This window comes from Mchenga conophoros, linkage group LG3 (assembly GCF_057382185.1).
Source record: "Mchenga conophoros isolate Kocher_MC1m ecotype Shallow Benthic linkage group LG3, M_conophoros_male_GT1.1, whole genome shotgun sequence".
NCBI classification, from domain to species: Eukaryota; Metazoa; Chordata; class Actinopteri; order Cichliformes; family Cichlidae; genus Mchenga; species Mchenga conophoros.
This window is the reverse complement of record NC_140528.1, coordinates 24,547,837-24,570,322: the sequence shown is the minus strand read 5'-3', so window position 1 is coordinate 24,570,322 and position 22,486 is coordinate 24,547,837. Positions and strand designations below refer to the sequence as shown.

General features: G+C 41.5%; 1 protein-coding gene across 1 annotated transcript in view; it reads left to right on the top strand.

Moving 5' to 3' along the window:
• The window catches only part of LOC146577791 (NACHT, LRR and PYD domains-containing protein 14-like), a 28,612-nt gene extending 7,797 nt beyond the window's left edge, over positions 1 to 20,815 (top strand). Inside the window, exons 4-6 of the mRNA XM_085268381.1 lie at positions 3,633 to 3,809; positions 18,432 to 18,605; positions 19,281 to 20,815. Of these exons, the coding sequence (XP_085124507.1) occupies positions 3,633 to 3,809; positions 18,432 to 18,605; positions 19,281 to 19,293 (364 nt within the window). The 3' untranslated portion in view covers positions 19,294 to 20,815. The remainder of the gene's footprint in view (positions 1 to 3,632; positions 3,810 to 18,431; positions 18,606 to 19,280) is intronic.
• Positions 20,816 to 22,486: the final 1,671 nt, after the last annotated feature.

Here is a 22,486-nt window from a genome sequence, read left to right as displayed (position 1 = left end):
TCGCAATACATTGTGTTGGGTCAATCCTCGGCCCACTCAGCTGCTTCCATGTCCATCCATGGCATCATGGACATCGGGGTCACCACTCCCGCTCTGACCCTCTCTAGCTGTCCTCTGGCTCAGCAAATCAGACAACCTCATGTCATCTAAGTGGTCCAGTAATAAACACCAGCTCCCCCTCGAGAACACTCCATGCGTAAGATTAGGTTTTTTCTGCGTCCCTCTCTTGTGGTCCATCATGCCTCGGGCCTCCAGGATCCTCACCCCCCTGTGGTCGCCGAGATCTTCTGTAAAGCAAACAAAACACCTTTTCCTGCACCTCCCTAACTTATAATCTTTGGGACTCTTTAATCAAAAGCCTGATCCTAATTATCTTCTTGACTTATTGTCTTGTATTTATATATATTCTTCAACGTTACTCATCATTTTAAAACTCTTAAAACGCTGCTTTCACGTCCCTGCATGCGTTTCCTGTCGCTTGCCTTATCTAATCATCAACATCCTGTACACAGAACTCTCGCTGCTGCAAGGCCTCCACTCTGACCTAGAATCTCCTTTCACAAGAAAATCATTATAAGCGCCTATTCTACTAAAAGATCCAAAAAAACCACATTTCAAACAGTGAGACTCAACGTATGGCCCGCGGCCCACACGCGGCCTGCCCACCTTCCCTGATTCAGAGAGAGGGGACCCTGATTAACTGTGTAGTGTTCTTCCTCACAGTTCTAAGTATCAGACACAACAATGAATAATCCACAGCTGACTGTCTTTAGCAGGTCAAAGGTCACGGCACACAGCAGACAGTGGGAAATATTATAACTCTGATCATTTATCAGCACATATCCATATGTATAAAAACAAAGCTGACACTGTGAGACTTGATCAGAGGTATGATCATCACAGCAGAGGCCTTTGTGTCAAAGTCACTGAGGATCAAACAGAAACACATGAAGCAGATTTTCCTGTTCTGGCTTTTTATAGCAGATAACCTTCAAAATATTCTGCAGTCCATCAAAAACTGAAGCAAACCATGAATCAACATGTGAACATGAGCTGATGCTGCTGAAGTGAAGCAAAGTTACAGAGGTTTGATTACAGACACAGCTGAGAGTTTGTAATCTGTCATCATTTTAAAAGGTTTACATTTCTTCAGTATATCCACATTTGCAGCTGGTACCTCAACCTCCACCTGTCCAACACAACTGCTGTCCACTGCCTCCATGACATTGTGATTTTGCTGTTGGTCTTCTGTCAGATCTTCATCAATCACTTCTGCACGGGGCACACCTTCAGACTCTGCAGCTGCATAACGAAAGCCTGTAAGATAAAATTAGACATAAGGTAAATGTACACCAATATTCCAATGACAGGTGTGTGATTCATCTGGAAGTTATGTGCGGATTAGTGTACAGTGATAGCAATTTAGTATGTTTTTAGAGGGGGGGGGGGGTTGTTTACCTCCGATGGGTGCTCTTTTTCGCTTCCGTTGCGTACGCCTTGAGTGCCGGTCCGAGTCTGATACAGGTATGTCGTCATGCCCCATGTGCAGTGTTGGTGCCCAGTCTGGATTTGTTACATCCATTTCATATGCTGGTTTGCCTGCAATAATGCCAAATCATAAGCTACTCAGTCGACATGATGTGGTTCTGCAGCATCACACATTAGCATGTTTTATCTCATTATCTATGACCTCAGCACATTGAAAATCACACTAAAAGCCTTTCAAGAGTGATATGAATTAATTTAGAACTCACCGGAAAGAAAATGCCGTGAGCAAACCAACAAAAAGCTGGGGATTGCAGAGAACTCGATATCCGCTCGTCTCACCGCTGCAATCCAAGCCTGACGTCTTTGTTTAGTAATATCGGATACATGGGATCCCTCACGTTGCCTCCAGGATGGAAAACGATGAAAAGAGAGCCCGTTATCCAGCTTCTTGCCTTCACGATCGTGTGATCTAACGTTGCAACCGACAACACAACACGTACGATCCATAGCTGAAATGGTATCCTTTGGCTGGCCTACTGTCATGGCGGAAGGGGGCATGGCCCATCTCCCGTGACATCACGCTCCAAAGCCCTATAGGTGGGAAAATGTACCATGTCGACCAATCAAAAATGATATGGAAACATGACATTTGGTTGTTTAGCAAAAGGGGGAAGTTTTAGGAGTGACCGGCAAGAGAGAGCGAGTGAGCGAAAGAGAGAGAGAGTTTTGATACGTGAGAGATTTGTGACGTTTACCGTGTTTGGTCTCAAGTTAGTTTGTTGTCTTGTGTATTTAGTGTGTAGCTGTTGTTTTGTTTTGTGTGTCAGTTCTACTAGTGATCGTCACAGTTGCTGCCTTAAAGCCAACAAAGGCAGATTGCAGTGTAAACGCTGAGTGACACACCTGCTGTCAGACCTGCAGGTTTATCCCTGTGCTGTTCTCATATGTGTTAGAGTGACACAAACTATTGTTTGACACCTGATTGTTCTGTAAATAGTTTGAAATGATTATATGAAAAACGTCTGAGCCTTGGCTGCATTTTTTGGTAAATAGTACCATATAACTTTGTTGTTTGCAAAACGTGTGCGTATTTTTAAAAATGTACAATCTCTATTTGCATTTCAAGTTATGAAGATGATTCGTTAAACATGTGTGTGGTTTTTACAGTCAAAATATCACTTTCTACTTGTATTTTAAATTTTGTCTGAATTTAGATAAATTGTGCTGATACAGTTGGTCAAAATGAGAAAATAACAGATTGGCAAGATAAACTGTTTTTAAAGGTAAAATATAGAGGCCACATCAAAAGTAGTCAAGAAGGGTTAAAGGCTAAAAGCAAAGTTGTCACCAAGTACTGTTTATATTTGTGTGTATTGCTGCAGCTTTTTTGAGTATTAATTTGGTGCCTTTGTGTGAAATAATGGTATTGTGAGTGATCCATATAGTCACAAAGAATAGCCACTTGTTTCTGTGCTACCAAAGTTCCCCGGCTTTCATTCAAAATGTGTTTATCGTCAGCACCTGCACATTAAACTACTTAAACATTATAAATGTCTTCAAGCTCACACTGAGGCCTGTGGGGTACTATCAGCCACTGAGACAGTACACACATTTATATGTGTTTGTATATGAATATTTCATACTTTAAGACTGCCTGTTTATTTAAGGGAGATGAACAAAATACATTGGAATTGTACAAAATAATATCATGGATGATAAATTAAATAGATTTTAAGTAGATGCTTGTGCATTCTTAAAGTCTTATATGTTGAACTGAACTATGTGATCTGTTCAAAGCCTTAATCTTAATTTGAAGTGAAATGTGCATTTTGAGTTTATACACTATGTATATAAGGCGACCGTTTCCTTTTGCAGTATTTTTGTGTGGTGTACTTTTCTATGTCTTAACAAAAGGGGAACAAAGGTGTTTAAGTTCACCTAGGATGATGTGTTTTAATTTTCACATGGTCTTGCTTGAATTTGACCCTGACAAAGGCGTATGAACTCTGTCAGCTGTTTGGAGTTTCCATTTTCTAAACTTCTACATTCTGAACCTTCTTCAGCTCTGAACAGATGATGAAACACTGAATGATTTCAAGCTCACACTTTGTCTAATAAACTTACATCTTTCATTCTTTATACAGATTGATCAACTGTGGTTTGTCAGAGATCAGCTGTGATTATCTGGCAGCAGCACTGAAGTCCAACCCCTCCCATCTGAGACAGCTGGACCTGAGCAGGAACAACAAGCTGCAGGATTCAGGAGTGAAGCATCTGTGTGGTTTCCTGGAGAGTCCAGGATGTGGACTTGAAACTCTGAGGTCAGTCAGCATGTTTTAGTTGTGCTGAGATGAATATGATGTGAAAGTTGTGCTGACACTAAACTGCAGACATCAGGCTGATATTATACTGATCCACACTGAGGATCTTCATGGTAAAGTCTGTTTTCTTCTTCTCTGGTTTAGTCCATTGACTGCAGCAGAACAATGTTCACATTTCAAACAGTGAGACTCAACGTATGGCCCGTGGCCCACACGCGGCCTGCCCACCTTTCCTGATTCAGAGAGAGGGGACCCTGATTAACTGTGTAGTGTTCTTCCTCACAGTTCTAAGTATCAGACACAACAATGAATAATCCACAGCTGACTGTCTTTAGCAGGTCAAAGGTCACGGCACACAGCAGACAGTGGGAAATATTATAACTCTGATCATTTATCAGCACATATCCATATGTATAAAAACAAAGCTGACACTGTGAGACTTGATCAGAGGTGTGATCATCACAGCAGAGGCCTTTGTGTCAAAGTCACTGAGGATCAAACAGAAACACATGAAGCAGATTTTCCTGTTCTGGCTTTTTATAGCAGATAACCTTCAAAATATTCTGCAGTCCATCAAAAACTGAAGCAAACCATGAATCAACATGTGAACATGAGCTGATGCTGCTGAAGTGAAGCAAAGTTACAGAGGTTTGATTACAGACACAGCTGAGAGTTTGTAATCTGTCATCATTTTAAAAGGTTTACATTTCTTCAGTATATCCACATTTGCAGCTGCTACCTCAACCTCCACTTGTCCAACACAACTGCTGTCCACTGTCTCCATGACATTGTGATTTTGCTGTTGGTCTTCTGTCAGATCTTCATCAATCACTTCTGCACAGGGCACACCTTCAGACTCTGCAGCTGCATAACGAAAGCCTGTAAGATAAAATTAGACATAAGGTAAATGTACACCAATATTCCAATGACAGGTGTGTGATTCATCTGGAAGTTATGTGCGGATTAGTGTACAGTGATAGCAATTTAGTATGTTTTTAGAGGGGGGGGGGGGTTGTTTACCTCCGATGGGTGCTCTTTTTCGCTTCCGTTGCGTACGCCTTGAGTGCCGGTCCGAGTCTGATACAGGTATGTCGACATGCCCCATGTGCAGTGTTGGTGCCCAGTCTGGATTTGTTACATCCATTTCATATGCTGGTTTGCCTGCAATAATGCCAAATCATAAGCTACTCAGTCGACATGATGTGGTTCTGCAGCATCACACATTAGCATGTTTTATCTCATTATCTATGACCTCAGCACGTTGAAAATAACACTAAAAGCCTTTCAAGAGTGATATGAATTAATTTAGAACTCACCGGAAAGAAAATGCCGTGAGCAAACCAACAAAAAGCTGGGGATTGCAGAGAACTCGATATCCGCTCGTCTCACCGCTGCAATCCAAGCCTGACGTCTTTGTTTAGTAATATCGGATACATGGGATCCCTCACGTTGCCTCCAGGATGGAAAACGATGAAAAGAGAGCCCGTTATCCAGCTTCTTGCCTTCACGATCGTGTGATCTAACGTTGCAACCGACAACACAACACGTACGATCCATAGCTGAAATGGTATCCTTTGGCTGGCCTACTGTCATGGCAGAAGGGGGCGTGGCCCATCTCCCGTGACATCACGCTCCAAAGCCCTATAGGTGGGAAAATGTACCATGTCGACCAATCAAAAATGATATGGAAACATGACATTTGGTTGTTTAGCAAAAGGGGGAAGTTTTAGGAGTGACCGGCAAGAGAGAGCGAGTGAGCGAAAGAGAGAGAGAGTTTTGATACGTGAGAGATTTGTGACGTTTACCGTGTTTGGTCTCAAGTTAGTTTGTTGTCTTGTGTATTTAGTGTGTAGCTGTTGTTTTGTTTTGTGTGTCAGTTCTACTAGTGATCGTCACAGTTGCTGCCTTAAAGCCAACAAAGGCAGATTGCAGTGTAAACGCTGAGTGACACACCTGCTGTCAGACCTGCAGGTTTATCCCTGTGCTGTTCTCATATGTGTTAGAGTGACACAAACTATTGTTTGACACCTGATTGTTCTGTAAATAGTTTGAAATGATTATATGAAAAACGTCTGAGCCTTGGCTGCATTTTTTGGTAAATAGTACCATATAACTTTGTTGTTTGCAAAACGTGTGCGTATTTTTAAAAGTGTACAATCTCTATTTGCATTTCAAGTTATGAAGATGATTCGTTAAACATGTGTGTGGTTTTTACAGTCAAAATATCACTTTCTACTTGTATTTTAAATTTTGTCTGAATTTAGATAAATTGTGCTGATACAGTTGGTCAAAATGAGAAAATAACAGATTGGCAAGATAAACTGTTTTTAAAGGTAAAATATAGAGGCCACATCAAAAGTAGTCAAGAAGGGTTAAAGGCTAAAAGCAAAGTTGTCACTGTTGGGTCTGTGTTTCCACAAGCCCCGCTAATTCTAGAGACTTATTCATCATGAAGAAAACAAGACAGTCGATCGATCGATTATTTGCGAAAGGGAGGCCTCGTCTGTGTCCACCACGAAAATGACCACAGATCTGACCTCCTCCTGCTACCTTTTATTGGGAGACAGTTCACACAAAACACGTCAGAACAAAGCCACGCCCCCTTTGTTCTAAGACAAAGCATTTTATGTATATGTGTGAACTTCTGTAAGAGTGTGTGTGTGTGTGTGTGTGTGTGTGTGTGTGTGTGTGTGTGTGTGTGTGTGTGTGTGTGTGTCAGACCTCCTGCTGACCAAAGGGTAGTAAACCCAGGAAGTTTACATCAAAAGAAACAGATCTTCCAGATAGGATGTATCTACAATAAAACCTCCCCCAGCACAGAGTGGTTGGAGAGGTGGCCAGGATCAAAGGAATGGCTTTGATCCTACTGCTTAAACTAAGACTGTACAAATTTAAGAAACACAATGGCAACATTCAACAATTAGACTTAACAGTCACCAAGTACTGTTTATATTTGTGTGTATTGCTGCAGCTTTTTTGAGTATTAATTTGGTGCCTTTGTGTGAAATAATGGTATTGTGAGTGATCCATATAGTCACAAAGAATAGCCACTTGTTTCTGTGCTACCAAAGTTCCCCGGCTTTCATTCAAAATGTGTTTATCGTCAGCACCTGCACATTAAACTACTTAAACATTATAAATGTCTTCAAGCTCACACTGAGGCCTGTGGGGTACTATCAGCCACTGAGACAGTACACACATTTATATGTGTTTGTATATGAATATTTCATACTTTAAGACTGCCTGTTTATTTAAGGGAGATGAACAAAATACATTGGAATTGTACAAAATAATATCATGGATGATAAATTAAATAGATTTTAAGTAGATGCTTGTGCATTCTTAAAGTCTTATATGTTGAACTGAACTATGTGATCTGTTCAAAGCCTTAATCTTAATTTGAAGTGAAATGTGCATTTTGAGTTTATACACTATGTATATAAGGCGACCGTTTCCTTTTGCAGTATTTTTGTGTGGTGTACTTTTCTATGTCTTAACAAAAGGGGAACAAAGGTGTTTAAGTTCACCTAGGATGATGTGTTTTAATTTTCACATGGTCTTGCTTGAATTTGACCCTGACAAAGGCGTATGAACTCTGTCAGCTGTTTGGAGTTTCCATTTTCTAAACTTCTACATTCTGAACCTTCTTCAGCTCTGAACAGATGATGAAACACTGAATGATTTCAAGCTCACACTTTGTCTAATAAACTTACATCTTTCATTCTTTATACAGATTGTGGGGCTGTGGTTTGTCAGAGATCAGCTGTGATTATCTGGCAGCAGCACTGAAGTCCAACCCCTCCCATCTGAGAGAGCTGAACCTGAGCTCCAACACCAAGCTGCAGGATTCAGGAGTGAAGCATCTGTGTGGTTTCCTGGAGAGTCCAGGATGTGGACTTGAAACTCTGAGGTCAGTCAGCATGTTTTAGTTGTGCTGAGATGAATATGATGTGAAAGTTGTGCTGACACTAAACTGCAGACATCAGGCTGATATTATACTGATCCACACTGAGGATCTTCATGGTAAAGTCTGTTTTCTTCTTCTCTGGTTTAGTCCATTGACTGCAGCAGAACAATGTTCACATTTCAAACAGTGAGACTCAACGTATGGCCCGCGGCCCACACGCGGCCTGCCCACCTTTCCTGATTCAGAGAGAGGGGACCCTGATTAACTGTGTAGTGTTCTTCCTCACAGTTCTAAGTATCAGACACAACAATGAATAATCCACAGCTGACTGTCTTTAGCAGGTCAAAGGTCACGGCACACAGCAGACAGTGGGAAATATTATAACTCTGATCATTTATCAGCACATATCCATCTGTATAAAAACAAAGCTGACACTGTGAGACTTGATCAGAGGTGTGATCATCACAGCAGAAGCCTTTGTGTCAAAGTCACTGAGGATCAAACAGAAACACATGAAGCAGATTTTCCTGTTCTGGCTTTTTATAGCAGATAACCTTCAAAATATTCTGCAGTCCATCAAAAACTGAAGCAAACCATGAATCAACATGTGAACATGAGCTGATGCTGCTGAAGTGAAGCAAAGTTACAGAGGTTTGATTACAGACACAGCTGAGAGTTTGTAATCTGTCATCATTTTAAAAGGTTTACATTTCTTCAGTATATCCACATTTGCAGCTGCTACCTCAACCTCCACTTGTCCAACACAACTGCTGTCCACTGCCTCCATGACATTGTGATTTTGCTGTTGGTCTTCTGTCAGATCTTCATCAATCACTTCTGCACGGGGCACACCTTCAGACTCTGCAGCTGCATAACGAAAGCCTGTAAGATAAAATTAGACATAAGGTAAATGTACACCAATATTCCAATGACAGGTGTGTGATTCATCTGGAAGTTATGTGCGGATTAGTGTACAGTGATAGCAATTTAGTATGTTTTTAGAGGGGGGGGGGGGTTGTTTACCTCCGATGGGTGCTCTTTTTTGCTTCCGTTGCGTACGCCTTGAGTGCCGGTCCGAGTCTGATACAGGTACAGTGGGGCAAAAAAGTATTTAGTCAGCCACCGATTGTGCAAGTTCCCCCACCTAAAATGATGACAGAGGTCAGTAATTTGCACCAGAGGTACACTTCAACTGTGAGAGACAGAATGTGAAAAATAAATCCATGAATCCACATGGTAGGATTTGTAAAGAATTTATTCGTAAATCAGGGTGGAAAATAAGTATTTGGTCAATAACAAAAATACAACTCAATACTTTGTAACATAACCTTTGTTGGCAATAACAGAGGTCAAACGTTTACTATAGGTCTTTACCAGGTTTGCACACACAGTAGCTGGTATTTTGGCCCATTCCTCCATGCAGATCTTCTCGAGAGCAGTGATGTTTTGGGGCTGTCGCCGAGCAACACGGACTTTCAACTCCCGCCACAGATTTTCTATGGGGTTGAGGTCTGGAGACTGGCTAGGCCACTCCAGGACTTTCAAATGCTTCTTACGGAGCCACTCCTTTGTTGCCCGGGCGGTGTGTTTTGGATCATTGTCATGTTGGAAGACCCAGCCTCGTTTCATCTTCAAAGTTCTCACTGATGGAAGGAGGTTTTGGCTCAAAATCTCACGATACATGGCCCCATTCATTCTGTCCTTAACACGGATCAGTCGTCCTGTCCCCTTGGCAGAAAAACAGCCCCATAGCATGATGTTTCCACCCCCATGCTTCACAGTAGGTATGGTGTTCTTGGGATGCAACTCAGTATTCTTCTTCCTCCAAACACGACGAGTTGAGTTTATACCAAAAAGTTCTACTTTGGTTTCATCTGACCACATGACATTCTCCCAATCCTCTGCTGTATCATCCATGTGCTCTCTGGCAAACTTCAGACGGGCCTGGACATGCACTGGCTTCAGCAGCGGAACACGTCTGGCACTGCGGGATTTGATTCCCTGCCGTTGTAGTGTGTTACTGATGGTGACCTTTGTTACTTTGGTCCCAGCTCTCTGCAGGTCATTCACCAGGTCCCCCCGTGTGGTTCTGGGATCTTTGCTCACCGTTCTCATGATCATTTTGACCCCACGGGATGAGATCTTGCGTGGAGCCCCAGATCGAGGGAGATTATCAGTGGTCTTGTATGTCTTCCATTTTCTGATGATTGCTCCCACAGTTGATTTTTTCACACCAAGCTGCTTGCCTATTGTAGATTCACTCTTCCCAGTCTGGTGCAGGTCTACAATACTTTTCCTGGTGTCCTTCGAAAGCTCTTTGGCCTTGGCCATGGCGGAGTTTGGAGTCTGACTGTTTGAGGCTGTGGACAGGTGTCTTTTATACAGATGATGAGTTCAAACAGGTGCCATTCATACAGGTAACGAGTGGGGGACAGAAAAGCTTCTTACAGAAGACGTTACAGGTCTGTGAGAGCCAGAGATTTTCCTTGTTTGAGCTGACCAAATACTTATTTTCCACCCTGATTTACGAATAAATTCTTTACAAATCCTACCATGTGGATTCATGGATTTTTTTTTCACATTCTGTCTCTCACAGTTGAAGTGTACCTCTGGTGCAAATTACTGACCTCTGTCATTATTTTAAGTGGGGGAACTTGCACAATCGGTGGCTGACTAAATACTTTTTTGCCCCACTGTATGTCGTCATGCCCCATGTGCAGTGTTGGTTCCCAGTCTGGATTTGTTACATCCATTTCATATGCTGGTTTGCCTGCAATAATGCCAAATCATAAGCTACTCAGTCGACATGATGTGGTTCTGCAGCATCACACATTAGCATGTTTTATCTCATTATCTATGACCTCAGCACGTTGAAAATCACACTAAAAGCCTTTCAAGAGTGATATGAATTAATTTAGAACTCACCGGAAAGAAAATGCCGTGAGCAAACCAACAAAAAGCTGGGGATTGCAGAGAACTCGATATCCGCTCGTCTCACCGCTGCAATCCAAGCCTGACGTCTTTGTTTAGTAATATCGGATACATGGGATCCCTCACGTTGCCTCCAGGATGGAAAACGATGAAAAGAGAGCCCGTTATCCAGCTTCTTGCCTTCACGATCGTGTGATCTAACGTTGCAACCGACAACACAACACGTACGATCCATAGCTGAAATGGTATCCTTTGGCTGGCCTACTGTCATGGCGGAAGGGGGCATGGCCCATCTCCCGTGACATCACGCTCCAAAGCCCTATAGGTGGGAAAATGTACCATGTCGACCAATCAAAAATGATATGGAAACATGACATTTGGTTGTTTAGCAAAAGGGGGAAGTTTTAGGAGTGACCGGCAAGAGAGAGCGAGTGAGCGAAAGAGAGAGAGAGTTTTGATACGTGAGAGATTTGTGACGTTTACCGTGTTTGGTCTCAAGTTAGTTTGTTGTCTTGTGTATTTAGTGTGTAGCTGTTGTTTTGTTTTGTGTGTCAGTTCTACTAGTGATCGTCACAGTTGCTGCCTTAAAGCCAACAAAGGCAGATTGCAGTGTAAACGCTGAGTGACACACCTGCTGTCAGACCTGCAGGTTTATCCCTGTGCTGTTCTCATATGTGTTAGAGTGACACAAACTATTGTTTGACACCTGATTGTTCTGTAAATAGTTTGAAATGATTATATGAAAAACGTCTGAGCCTTGGCTGCATTTTTTGGTAAATAGTACCATATAACTTTGTTGTTTGCAAAACGTGTGCGTATTTTTAAAAATGTACAATCTCTATTTGCATTTCAAGTTATGAAGATGATTCGTTAAACATGTGTGTGGTTTTTACAGTCAAAATATCACTTTCTACTTGTATTTTAAATTTTGTCTGAATTTAGATAAATTGTGCTGATACAGTTGGTCAAAATGAGAAAATAACAGATTGGCAAGATAAACTGTTTTTAAAGGTAAAATATAGAGGCCACATCAAAAGTAGTCAAGAAGAGTTAAAGGCTAAAAGCAAAGTTGTCACCAAGTACTGTTTATATTTGTGTGTATTGCTGCAGCTTTTTTGAGTATTAATTTGGTGCCTTTGTGTGAAATAATGGTATTGTGAGTGATCCATATAGTCACAAAGAATAGCCACTTGTTTCTGTGCTACCAAAGTTCCCCGGCTTTCATTCAAAATGTGTTTATCGTCAGCACCTGCACATTAAACTACTTAAACATTATAAATGTCTTCAAGCTCACACTGAGGCCTGTGGGGTACTATCAGCCACTGAGACAGTACACACATTTATATGTGTTTGTATATGAATATTTCATACTTTAAGACTGCCTGTTTATTTAAGGGAGATGAACAAAATACATTGGAATTGTACAAAATAATATCATGGATGATAAATTAAATAGATTTTAAGTAGATGCTTGTGCATTCTTAAAGTCTTATATGTTGAACTGAACTATGTGATCTGTTCAAAGCCTTAATCTTAATTTGAAGTGAAATGTGCATTTTGAGTTTATACACTATGTATATAAGGCGACCGTTTCCTTTTGCAGTATTTTTGTGTGGTGTACTTTTCTATGTCTTAACAAAAGGGGAACAAAGGTGTTTAAGTTCACCTAGGATGATGTGTTTTAATTTTCACATGGTCTTGCTTGAATTTGACCCTGACAAAGGCGTATGAACTCTGTCAGCTGTTTGGAGTTTCCATTTTCTAAACTTCTACATTCTGAACCTTCTTCAGCTCTGAACAGATGATGAAACACTGAATGATTTCAAGCTCACACTTTGTCTAATAAACTTACATCTTTCATTCTTTATACAGATTGTGGGGCTGTGGTTTGTCAGAGATCAGCTGTGATTATCTGGCAGCAGCACTGAAGTCCAACCCCTCCCATCTGAGACAGCTGGACCTGAGTGACAACACCAAGCTGCAGGATTCAGGAGTGAAGCATCTGTGTGGTTTCCTGGAGAGTCCAGGATGTGGACTTGAAACTCTGAGGTCAGTCAGCATGTTTTAGTTGTGCTGAGATGAATATGATGTGAAAGTTGTGCTGACACTAAACTGCAGACATCAGGCTGATATTATACTGATCCACACTGAGGATCTTCATGGTAAAGTCTGTTTTCTTCTTCTCTGGTTTAGTCCATTGACTGCAGCAGAACAATGTTCACATTTCAAACAGTGAGACTCAACGTATGGCCCGCGGCCCACACGCGGCCTGCCCACCTTTCCTGATTCAGAGAGAGGGGACCGTGATTTACTGTGTAGTGTTCTTCCTCACAGTTCTAAGTATCAGACACAACAATGAATAATCCACAGCTGACTGTCTTTAGCAGGTCAAAGGTCACGGCACACAGCAGACAGTGGGAAATATTATAACTCTGATCATTTATCAGCACATATCCATATGTATAAAAACAAAGCTGACACTGTGAGACTTGATCAGAGGTGTGATCATCACAGCAGAGGCCTTTGTGTCAAAGTCACTGAGGATCAAACAGAAACACATGAAGCAGATTTTCCTGTTATGGCTTTTTATAGCAGATAACCTTCAAAATATTCTGCAGTCCATCAAAAACTGAAGCAAACCATGAATCAACATGTGAACATGAGCTGATGCTGCTGAAGTGAAGCAAAGTTACAGAGGTTTGATTACAGACACAGCTGAGAGTTTGTAATCTGTCATCATTTTAAAAGGTTTACATTTCTTCAGTATATCCACATTTGCAGCTGGTACCTCAACCTCCACTTGTCCAACACAACTGCTGTCCACTGCCTCCATGACATTGTGATTTTGCTGTTGGTCTTCTGTCAGATCTTCATCAATCACTTCTGCACGGGGCACACCTTCAGACTCTGCAGCTGCATAACGAAAGCCTGTAAGATAAAATTAGACATAAGGTAAATGTACACCAATATTCCAATGACAGGTGTGTGATTCATCTGGAAGTTATGTGCGGATTAGTGTACAGTGATAGCAATTTAGTATGTTTTTAGAGGGGGGGGGGGGGGGTTGTTTACCTCCGATGGGTGCTCTTTTTCGCTTCCGTTGCGTACGCCTTGAGTGCCGGTCCGAGTCTGATACAGGTATGTCGTCATGCCCCATGTGCAGTGTTGGTGCCCAGTCTGGATTTGTTACATCCATTTCATATGCTGGTTTGCCTGCAATAATGCCAAATCATAAGCTACTCAGTCGACATGATGTGGTTCTGCAGCATCACACATTAGCATGTTTTATCTCATTATCTATGACCTCAGCACGTTGAAAATAACACTAAAAGCCTTTCAAGAGTGATATGAATTCATTTAGAACTCACCGGAAAGAAAATGCCGTGAGCAAACCAACAAAAAGCTGGGGATTGCAGAGAACTCGATATCCGCTCGTCTCACCGCTGCAATCCAAGCCTGACGTCTTTGTTTAGTAATATCGGATACATGGGATCCCTCACGTTGCCTCCAGGATGGAAAACGATGAAAAGAGAGCCCGTTATCCAGCTTCTTGCCTTCACGATCGTGTGATCTAACGTTGCAACCGACAACACAACACGTACGATCCATAGCTGAAATGGTATCCTTTGGCTGGCCTACTGTCATGGCGGAAGGGGGCATGACCCATCTCCCGTGACATCACGCTCCAAAGCCCTATAGGTGGGAAAATGTACCATGTCGACCAATCAAAAATGATATGGAAACATGACATTTGGATGTTTAGCAAAAGGGGGAAGTTTTAGGAGTGACCGGCAAGAGAGAGCGAGTGAGCGAAAGAGAGAGAGAGTTTTGATACGTGAGAGATTTGTGACGTTTACCGTGTTTGGTCTCAAGTTAGTTTGTTGTCTTGTGTATTTAGTGTGTTGCTGTTGTTTTGTTTTGTGTGTCAGTTCTACTAGTGATCGTCACAGTTGCTGCCTTAAAGCCAACAAAGGCAGATTGCAGTGTAAACGCTGAGTGACACACCTGCTGTCAGACCTGCAGGTTTATCCCTGTGCTGTTCTCATATGTGTTAGAGTGACACAAACTATTGTTTGACACCTGATTGTTCTGTAAATAGTTTGAAATGATTATATGAAAAACGTCTGAGCCTTGGCTGCATTTTTTGGTAAATAGTACCATATAACTTTGTTGTTTGCAAAACGTGTGCGTATTTTTAAAAGTGTACAATCTCTATTTGCATTTCAAGTTATGAAGATGATTCGTTAAACATGTGTGTGGTTTTTACAGTCAAAATATCACTTTCTACTTGTATTTTAAATTTTGTCTGAATTTAGATAAATTGTGCTGATACAGTTGGTCAAAATGAGAAAATAACAGATAAACTGTTTTTAAAGGTAAAATATAGAGGCCACATCAAAAGTAGTCAAGAAGGGTTAAAGGCTAAAAGCAAAGTTGTCACCAAGTACTGTTTATATTTGTGTGTATTGCTGCAGCTTTTTTGAGTATTAATTTGGTGCCTTTGTGTGAAATAATGGTATTGTGAGTGATCCATATAGTCACAAAGAATAGCCACTTGTTTCTGTGCTACCAAAGTTCCCCGGCTTTCATTCAAAATGTGTTTATCGTCAGCACCTGCACATTAAACTACTTAAACATTATAAATGTCTTCAAGCTCACACTGAGGCCTGTGGGGTACTATCAGCCACTGAGACAGTACACACATTTATATGTGTTTGTATATGAATATTTCATACTTTAAGACTGCCTGTTTATTTAAGGGAGATGAACAAAATACATTGGAATTGTACAAAATAATATCATGGATGATAAATTAAATAGATTTTAAGTAGATGCTTGTGCATTCTTAAAGTCTTATATGTTGAACTGAACTATGTGATCTGTTCAAAGCCTTAATCTTAATTTGAAGTGAAATGTGCATTTTGAGTTTATACACTATGTATATAAGGCGACCGTTTCCTTTTGCAGTATTTTTGTGTGGTGTACTTTTCTATGTCTTAACAAAAGGGGAACAAAGGTGTTTAAGTTCACCTAGGATGATGTGTTTTAATTTTCACATGGTCTTGCTTGAATTTGACCGTGACAAAGGCGTATGAACTCTGTCAGCTGTTTGGAGTTTCCATTTTCTAAACTTCTACATTCTGAACCTTCTTCAGCTCTGAACAGATGATGAAACACTGAATGATTTCAAGCTCACACTTTGTCTAATAAACTTACATCTTTCATTCTTTATACAGATTGATGGACTGTGGTTTGTCAGAGATCAGCTGTGATTATCTGGCAGCAGCACTGAAGTCCAACCCCTCCCATCTGAGACAGCTGGAGCTGAGTGACAACTACAACCTGCAGGATTCAGGAGTGAAGCATCTGTGTGGTTTCCTGGAGAGTCCAGGATGTGGACTTGAAACTCTGAGGTCAGTCAGCATGTTTTAGTTGTGCTGAGATGAATATGATGTGAAAGTTGTGCTGACACTAAACTGCAGACATCAGGCTGATATTATACTGATCCACACTGAGGATCTTCATGGTAAAGTCTGTTTTCTTCTTCTCTGGTTTAGTCCATTGACTGCAGCAGAACAATGTTCACATTTCAAACCTTCAAAGAAGAAGAAAAATCCTCCACTGGATAATTCACTGTGAAACTCTCCAACTCTTCATTCCACCTTAAAGTCTGTCTGACACTGAAATCCAAAGCAAAATGTGCGTTTGCTTTACAGACAGCAGTCCAACACAAACATACACACATCATCCAAAACACAGTCCAACATCCAAATCTCCTCCACTGCCAGCATGAATGATGGGAAAGAGAAGGAGGAACACTCTGACATTCAGGGTTAGAATGAGTTTCATGAAGCAGACTGTGAAGATCAAAGCTGCATTAGAAAGCTTACATGAATGAATGAGTGGACAGAAGTGGACAGAGATCATCTGAAGCACTTCAAAGGCTTTAAATCAGCACATTTCTCTTTATTCTTTATCAACTCTGTTAGTTTCTCTCAGTTTTCTGTGGAATGAAGCTAACAGCAGGCTAATAAGATGCTGACCAATAGGTTTCTATTAAAGGTTGTAATTTGTATATGAAAAAGTGCTTTGGCTCAGCAGGGATCAGCTTACAGGTAGAATACAGCTGCTGGATGGGATTAGCATGTCATAGCTATCTACCAAACTGCTAACTGGGGGATTTCAGGCCATCTATGGATCATTTTTGCTAACTGTTTATTCAGCTTAGGCTCACAGGGCTGCAGCCTGTGCCCTAGCTGTCATAGGGCAAGAGGCGTGGTCCACCTGCACAGGTGAGCAGTCCATCACAGGGCCAACAGAGAGAGACAGAGAAGCACTCTCTCACATCCACACCTACAGCCAATTTAGAAGCACCAATGAACCTAAGCAGCATTTCATTGGACTGTGGGAGAACATCCAACCTCCACAGAAAGGCCAACAAGCTTCAACCTACAACCTTCTTGCTTTAAGGCACTAGTGCGAACCACTTTTCCCCATTTCAGCCCAAATCCTGCATCTTCCTGTTTCTGACTCCAGGCCAGCTCCACTAACACTTTCTCATCAGACACTGCCACCTAGTGGAGGAAGTCTTAGTCCCATTTGAAGCTTCAGATGACAGTTAGTTCCTTTACAAAGAGGTGGAGGTGGTGGGGCCACAGCACCATCATCACTGAGTGCCATAGGACACTTAACCTTTGTTTCCATATGCTGGGAACTTCCTGTTGTTCCAAGGAGGACTGGAAAATGTGTGAAAATCTCCCAGTCAGTTCCTCACAGCACACTTCAATCATTTCCCTCCCACAGCATCAGAACCAGGGCTTTTTCTCTCTTTGGTCCCACTAAGAGATTTCCACACAAACACCTCATCAGTGGGACTCTCAGAGCTACCAGCCCTTTGCTACAATCACAAAGCTCTTCATTGAAATCAATGATATCAAAGCTGGAATCAAATGAGTCCAAGTCTTCTGCTGATTCAGCATCACATTCATCTTTGCTCCTTGTTCTGCATCCCCACCATGGACTTCATTCCTGTCCAAGCTAGCCTTGAGTGTCCTTTATTCAGCTCATCCTCTGCTTTACTTTTACACCTGATTTTAGCTGCTTTATCTCTCTTTCAACAAGTTTCTGTGCCTCCATCTTTTTCTTCTCTCCCTCATAACAAGACAGCTTCTTCTGCCTGAGAACATGTTGGAGTGATTTACTAATCCAGGGCTGCTTATTGGGGAAAATACTTCCTGTTTTCAAAGTAATCCCCATTTTTCCCAGAAAGAAATGTAAGTAGAAATCGATGATCTAAGTGAGAACATGAGCCTTTAAAAAGTCCCAGTGGGTGCAGTCAAAGCAGTCCCTCAGTCCCAGTATAGAGTCTTTGGTCCAGACTGGAACAACTGTGTGCCCAGTTTGAGCTCTCTTCAGTCCTGTGACCTGACAGACCCAGAGGGGCCATCACATCACATTTAGAAGCTCCCCTAATGGAGCCACAACACATGTCCAACACTTAGTCTGTCTTGTTGGACCAACTGGAAGAAATGATTCAAGGACTTAGTCACAGAACAGAGATTCAAATCTCCAAAATCCAACTGGCTGCATCAGGACATATAGTCTGAAACTCTGCACAGTTTCCTGTTTGAAGCTGCTTCCTGTTGGCTTCAGCTGTTTGGAGTTTCCATTTTCTAAACTTCTACATTCTGAACCTTCTTCAGCTCTGAACAGATGATGAAACACTGAATGATTTCAAGCTCACACTTTGTCTAATAAACTTACATCTTTCATTCTTTATACAGATTGATGAGCTGTGGTTTGTCAAAGATCAGCTGTGATTATCTGGCAGCAGCACTGAAGTCCAACCCCTCCCATCTGAGACAGCTGGACCTGTGGAGAAACAACCTGAAGGATCCAGATGTGAAGCAGCTGTCTGATCTTCAGCAGAGTCCAGACTACAGACTGGAGACTCTGGGGTCAGTAGAGTGATGGAGTGAGTGGGTGGTGCTGTCAGCAGTATTGTACTAAACACAGTCAGTATGAAACAAAGATCCAGTGTTTCCTGTAAAGCTGCAGCTTCTCAGTGAAGCTGTGAGAGGAGAATGGTGACAGGCTTCAGGATTGGACACAAACACTTCCTGTTTCTGACCTTTATGGTCACCATGGTAACGGCTGACACGCTCTGATCAAACACTGTCAACAGCCAATCAGCTCTCTGAACAAAGCAGCACGCAGACCAATGACTGCATTCATTTCCAAGTTTAAAGCAGTGAAGAACACAGTCTGTAGGTGAGGAAGAATTTAGTGAGAGCAGATGTTTGGATGGAATTCCTCCAGTTAACAGCTGGAACCGTCCATCTGGATTGTTGGGCTTGTTGTTGGGGTTCCTACAGAGCTCAGAGTGGACACACCAAGGTTCTTCTAATGAATGAAAGTCCAAACTCAAACTAGGAGGGAAAAACATTTTCATCAACTTCAATAAAAATCCAAAGATTAGAAAAAGTGAAGCAACAATGAGTCCTAGTACAGTCCCAGCACTGAAGTCCCTGCTGCTCTTTATACTGGATGTGCTGCATCACTGACTGACAGCTGATGAAGAGTCTCTGGAAACACTCGTTTATCTCCTCTGCTCTTCCTTCTTCTCTCTGCAGGTGGAGGCTATGATGGTAAACAGGACGGTGTGTGTGCTGAGAGAGGAGGAGCTGTGTCCTGATGATCCAGAGAGGTTGAAGCAGCAGCAGCTTGTGTGTAGAGACGCTCTGACTGGGCCATGTTACTGGGAGGTGGAGAGGAGAGCTTCATCCAGCAGTGACTGACAGAGGAATGAGAAGAAGTGCAGATGACTGTCAGTGCTGCAGAGTGAACTGCTCTGAGAACAGCTCCACTGTCAGACACAATGTAGAGTCCAGCATCATCCCTGTGTGTCCCTCTGGATCTGACAGAGGATCATCAGTGTATCTGGACTGCTCTGCTGCTGCTCTGTCCTTCTACAGTCTCTGCACAGTCTCTGTCTGACTCTGGCTTCAGACCCTCCTGGATCAAACTCACCTGGAAAGACTTTCAAACATCACTCAATAGATTTGAATACAGAATATATTTGATATATACTGTAGATGTACTGTAGAGTTGCAGTTTGTCACTTGTAAATACAGTCTGTGAGCAGCTGTGAGCTGAAAGATCTTTCTAGAAACAGGAAATGTTTTCACTCTTCTGTTGCTTTTTCATATATTTCCACAACATTAATATTGATCCCACCTGTCTCACCTGTTTCATGCTTTTATACATAATAACAGGACACGTGTGATCTGAGCGCTGCTGTGGTTGCTGTGCTGCACGTCTTCATTTAGATAACAGAGATGTTAGGTATTTTAGTACCATGGGAGCATTTACTGGATATTGTTTTATAGTGACATTATGCAGGAAAACTCTGTCATTCAATAAGGCCCCTTTGTTTCAGTGTTTTTCTCTTTGACCCAAGAATTGATGTGTGAGAATCACAGGCTGGTACAAGGTTGAAATACCACAGAGATCACTCCCTCAGCTACATTCGTTTCTAAATCTCTTAGGAGACGCCTGTTGAAGGCCAGATGGTTTGTTTCAGAATTCACTAATGAAAGAACTCTTTATTTTGTGCCTTGAAAATATGTCGCTGAGATAATCACAATTGTAGCTGAACTGATAAACTACACAAAGGATGCTTCTTCACCCAAGGGCAGGAAGACGCTCCCTTATCTTGGTCTGTACTGGTTTAAACTGATAATCTGCTGTCTCATGAATTTTACCCTCTATATAAACTGTTGTACTTGTGAATAAAGTTGAGTCAATTTGGGAAGACAACCTGAAGCAGTCTCTGTTTTCTTGTTCTCCCAAGCTGCTCCCGAGCTCGTACTAACATGCTGAATGGCATGCTTGAATGTTGCTTGAGAATATATTTGACTGTGTTACAGACTAAGGGACATTCTCTGCTGATAGGTGAAGGTACATTCTCTGCTGATAGACGTCCACGCCTCGAAGGAAGTCGATCCATGGATTAGGCCCTGGAAACCGTTTCCTTCAAGAGACATCTAGTGGTTCAGAGGGAGAACTGCAGGAGGTGGAGCTGTGTTTCAGCATGGAAAACTTTTTATCTTTTAGGCGCAGATACAAATATGACAAGTATCAGTGTGAGATACAAAAGGTCACATCAGTCAGCAGATGTGACCTGTGATCACACAGCAATGTAAGAATAGAAACATAACAGTGAATCTGGACATGTATACAGATGGAAGCAAACAAACAGGATGTAACACTACATTAAAGCCACAAATGAGAAGAAAACAAACACAAAGGAAAATATATTTGATCTCAGGAATCCAAATCAGATGCTTTAGAGCAGGGGTCGGCAACCCTGGGCACGCGTGTCACAGCTGCCACGTGAAGGGTTAACTGATGGCACGACCATAGCTGGACTGGCCATCGGGCATACCGATGATGATTTTTCATTTTTATGGGCTGATGATGTTTTTTTATTTTTTTGTAACGGTATAAACAATGAAAGATGGTGGATTGGCTGGATGCTGGTCGATGTGTAGAAATAAGTCAGTTGTTTGGTGGTGGCTTTGGCGGAGCTTCCACAGAGGCAGCAGGTGGATGAGGGAAAGGGGAGGCAGGAGGAGCAGAGACCCGAGGCGGCCGCCGGTCCGAGTGTCAGGTGAACTGAACTTCAGGTAAGAAGTTATGACCTGCAGTCTGTCTGGGTCAGATATAAACCAAGTTTAGGTGCAGTTTATTTTCCTTGTGCTGACTTTTTACAGTCAGTTATAATAACTCCCACTCAGAGGAGACCAGAGATCACATTAACATGTGTGTCTCTGTATTAAGAAACATGACATATTGGCCCAGTTTATTTTTCTTATCATTGTTGTGAGGAGACCATAAATAGCATTTGTATTTTCTGTTGTACAGTTCATTTGCTGTTATGGATAAAAAGTCTTTCTTTGTTTCAAAATAGCTGATAAATATTCGTTGATAGCTGCAAACATCTGCGCACAAATATAATCCTATGAAGTGGTTCTATATAGTGTGTAATTTATTGCTAATGCAATCATATGGCACATTGACTTCTGAGGAAATGTTAGATGCACTCATCATCAGAAAGGTGTCCGACCTAAACCAGGAGGTTTAGAGCATCATAGAGTTTTTGTGGTTTGTTTTCTTTAAGTCATTTCACAGATTTTCTCTATAATTTCAATTCCTTGAATAAAACAACAAACTTAGGGGATGATTTTGTAATCCGACTTTATGTATGAAAGATTTGACTAAACATAAAACAATCTTCCAACTCAGTCGTCATTCTTATCTTGTGAAATCAAACCAAATGTTCTGTTGTCTCTGAATCAGGGATTGATGAAATCTTTGGTTGCATCCATTTATGAACATGTTCTCATTCATATTAAATCGTAGTCTAAGTCCTTCTTTAGAGGGATAAATGTCATTCATTGTCTTCAAATGTGTTTCTGTTGTTTTGGGGGGAAGTTTGAAGTCCATTGTTCAAAGTCTGTTAATGAAACTTTATGAAGTTTATGTAGGATGTTTTTCCTATTTTGTATTTGTTTGAATTATGATGTATTTCTGACTCTTGCTGCCATGATGCCAGGTCTCTCTTGAAAACAACATTTTTAATCTCAATTAAATTTTCACCTGGAGAAATAAAGATGATAATAATAATTTTGTCTTCAGGGAATCATTTCTCTGTAAAACAGCTTCTTCTGAAACTCTTGTTACATTTCTTGTTTATTGTTTGCTGGTTGTAGAAAAATGTCATCGTCTCTGTGTGAACTTAAACTCTACATGTGGTGTCAGCTATAAACGAGCTCTA